At 40.9% G+C, this 3,862-nt stretch overlaps 1 protein-coding gene across 1 annotated transcript; it reads right to left on the bottom strand.

The window, feature by feature from the left end:
* Positions 1-300: 300 nt before the first annotated feature.
* On the bottom strand, positions 301-3,860 carry Tcf24 (transcription factor 24; the record flags this gene model as incomplete). The annotated part of the gene is made up of 2 exons (XM_055603578.1): positions 301-580; positions 3,579-3,860. Coding segments are annotated over 2 exons (396 nt in total), but the record flags the coding sequence as incomplete, so codon positions are not given.
* Between the last annotated feature and the right edge of the window lie 2 nt (positions 3,861-3,862).

Raw genomic sequence — 3,862 nt, 5'->3', positions numbered from 1 at the left:
ACACTTGAACTCACAGAGATCTGCCTGTCTCAGAGTCCTGGAGGGCTAGGACTATAGACACACACCACCACGCCTGTTCCACGTTTCATTTCTTAGAACTAGAAGGGCTGTAGTCACGTAAGTTTGTAATAGACACGTACGTTTTGTAATAGACATACTACAGAAAATGTGGAAATGTGCGTATTCTTTGGTTATATACGACTATATGCTTTTGTGTGTCTTTCACGTCTCCTAATAGCTTCCCCTTACTATGCAGCAGTGACACAGTGACCATAGAAGCTATGTAGTTTCATATAGGACTGATTATTCCATTCTACATTTATTTAGACAGATTTCTATATTCAACCACAATTTCAGTGTAAGCTTACAGAAATAGTGTTTGTTAGGTCCAATACAATAAATACAGTTATTTCACAGACTTTAAAATAACAGCCACCACTTTTGTCCAAGCCCGCCAGGAGACAGCCTAAGGCCGTGAGGCCGCCGGAGGGTCGCCATGGTTTGCTTTTTCTCCAGAGACAGAATGCTTCAGAAACTGGCCAGTAGCCCCGATGTACAGCCTTGATCGCATGGGCCACTTCTGAAAAGAGAGTACTTAAATAAGCCTCTGAGAGTTAGTATCGATGGCATACAGTGCAGGCATGTAATGTTCAAGTCTTAAAACACACCAGTGCTAACGAGATGTTACCTAGCTGCTAAGGAGCATAATTACACAGTCTATGGGACAACATGAAGACTGTGTATCAGTGCTACCGATGACGGCAACTGTAAAAATGATGGACGTGTGTTTGACAAGAACTGCAAGAACATTGCTGAAATGTGGAAAGTCTACCACTGTATTTTAATTCCAAGCTAAAGCAAAATTAAGCTTAAAATAGGAATTCTGAAGAAACAGTGCTCAGTTATATACGAAGTAGATGCTGGAAAAAGAATGGCATTACATTGAAAGGATTCGGCAGCCCCTGAGCAGCAATGGCAGGCAACTTTCACAAAACAGCCCGCACTTTTGAGTGTAGGTTTTCTGTCTCCCAGTGGGTGACTAGAGATGATGATAATGCACTTTATGTTTTCTAATATGCCTGAAGAAATATTTTTGAACATTTATAGTACAGATATCCAGTGTCAGCAGGGACAGACGTGATCACCCTGACTTGAACATGACCGAATATGCACACTGAAACACAATCATGTATCTCACAAATAGGCAAAATTTTCATATGCTAAGTGAAACTGAAGAAAAAAATAAAAATGTTAGTAACTGGATATATGATATTATCAGGAAAGCTGCTTTTCTGTGGCAGCCAAGAAGAGTCCTATTTAAACGTCTCCACGTGTGATCAGAGAACACAGCCCTGCACCCTTCCTCTGGTATGCTTATTAAATCATATATATTATAAATTCTTAGGTTTGCATGCAAAGTAATAAAATTCATTATAGCACCTTCATGTGCATGTATGTGTCATTATACTCTGTTCTCTAGCGTAAGGTATATTTAAAAATATGTAGTTTTGTTTAAACTTATAAAAAACATAGCAATTAACCAAAACCGAGCCCAAATTGAAGATCTTTAAAAAAATGCTCCCTTACTCTAATTAACTGGTCCCCAAACAGCAGCATCCCACAGTTTTAAAATTCTTGCTTATCATCATTAAGGACAATGATTCCCATGGGGTTTGGCAATCAAGAGAGTCATCTGTGCTTTTCTCCGGGAGAATTGTCCCTTTGGGCCCCTAGAGCTGGTTGAAACTGCTAATTTTCCAAGTGGATAAAAATAGGTTTAGACTAGGCTGCAGAAGTTCAGTTCTTAAACTTCCCTTCTTCCACTTTAATGCAAAGACCCCAGGGTCTGGCAAACTCCAACCAGGAATACGATCCTGACTGTACCCCCCTCAGCCATCTGCCATACTCCACAGCCCCCAATCATTCTAACATGCTCATAATATTGGTAAAAAGGACTGATGATTCAAACTGACAGAGCCGGAATATTTGTTAAATATCGTTAGTATTTTGTGTAGCACTGAGAAACACTGCTGTATTACAGGAATAGTAGTTTTAGAACAGTTACGAGGGGCTACCTATGGTAGTTTATAATGAGGCTTTACTTACTCCAAGGTAAGAAACGATCAGAACATTTTTATTTCCTTTATGTAAAGGACAGACTTCATATTTAAACATTTCAGCAGTAGCCATAAAATGTAGACAGGCAATTTCAACAAAGTATGTGAAGTTTCTGTCTTCTGAAACTCCACTTAGACTATTTTTTTAAATAAGTATATTTGTCCTTACAGTACTATAATACAATTTATATTTTTAGCTATATATTGTATTCACTTAGAGCAGGGATTGAGTCTTACAGTTGTATTCCCTGTCCTAAAGCAGAGATTTCTACATAGTATCAGATCAAATTTCTTATTTGAAAACAGTCACTTGTTAACTGTCATCAATTTCATCTTTTATGAGATATTCATTGGCCTTCTATAATTATCTCTACATTTAAAATTCACATAGCATGGACATTGGCTTGTAAGAGCAGACAGCAAATTAGATTGATTTTTCTTAAAACAATTATGACTGTAAAAACACTTGAAATGTGAGTCAACTCTAGTGCTGGCTTGCTATGGCCACTTTCCAACACGGACGTCTCCAGCAGTTTCTCATTCAAGAAAGCCTTGTGTGACACTGAGGTAAAGACTTGACTTTGCTCTAAATTGAGACAGGGTTTCTCTGTGTAGCTTTGGCTGTCCTGGACTCACTTTGTAGAATAGGCTGGCCTTGAACTCAGAGATCTGCATGTCTCTGCCTCCCTAGTGCTAGGATTACAGGCATGTGCCATCGTGCCCGCCTGGTATTGAAATCTTAATGCTCAAATGAACTTTCTTGGAATATATGGCAAATATCAAGTCAAAGAAAGCTATCTCTTAGTGAGATATTTGGATAGTGGATATTTGGATTAATCTAATGCTCACTATAATACAAAATTCTTAATTGTAATGAGTGTCTTTTCAGCTGTTACATTATAAAACTCAGTGACAGAATGGATTCTATCATAAATAATCATAAATAATATTTCACACTTAACATTTGAACTGCTTTAAGTCTATGGCCATGTATTTTCAAAGTAAGTTTTGTTAAAATGCACTCTATAAATTTAAGTACAAACACTAGAGAATGTGTTTTATTACATTTCAACAGAATTTAATTCATTTTTGTTAGCCGTAATCTATTCAGCACTTAGCTACTAGAGACTGCGTTCTAATTGTATTTGTGTTCAAATATTTCAGAACTGTGGGACAAAGATGTGAACATTTAAATTTAGCAAATACAGAGAAAGCAGTCTGAAAGATGACGTACTGACCACTGTACTCCAGGTGAAAACTCAGGTCTGTGTAAAGAAGTTACGCGAAAAGGTGTCTCCTGGCTAATTTGAATACAGACCAAATCACTCAACATACACGCCAATCTAACAGGACAGTTACGCGAGACGTGATGGTGTTTTCCTAACATCCTCAGTAGCCCTGTTAGTCCATTTGACCGTGATTGAAATGTCACCAGGTTTTCACCCGGGACGGGTCGCCTACCTTAACGGGATGCAGGTAGCCGTCGCCTCGCAAGGCGCCGAGGCCGGGGTCTCCCGGGGCGTCGGTGCCGTCCTGCAGGCTGCGGGTGAGGTGGGCGATGTAGGTGGTGGCCAGCAGCAGCACGTCCAGCTTGGACAGCTTGGTGTCGGGGGGCACGGACGGCAGCGTGCGCTGCAGCTCCAGGAAGGCGTGCCGCAGGGTCTGCACGCGGCTGCGCTCCCGCGCGGCGTTGGCGGCGGCGGGACGGCCCCCGCCCCCGGGGCGCGCCGCCGCGACCCCGCCGG

Source organism: Psammomys obesus, unplaced genomic scaffold, assembly GCF_907164565.1.
Source record: "Psammomys obesus unplaced genomic scaffold, mPsaObe1.curated_primary_1811, whole genome shotgun sequence".
Classification (NCBI taxonomy): Eukaryota; Metazoa; Chordata; class Mammalia; order Rodentia; family Muridae; genus Psammomys; species Psammomys obesus.
This window is presented reverse-complemented; position numbering and strand designations above follow the sequence as displayed.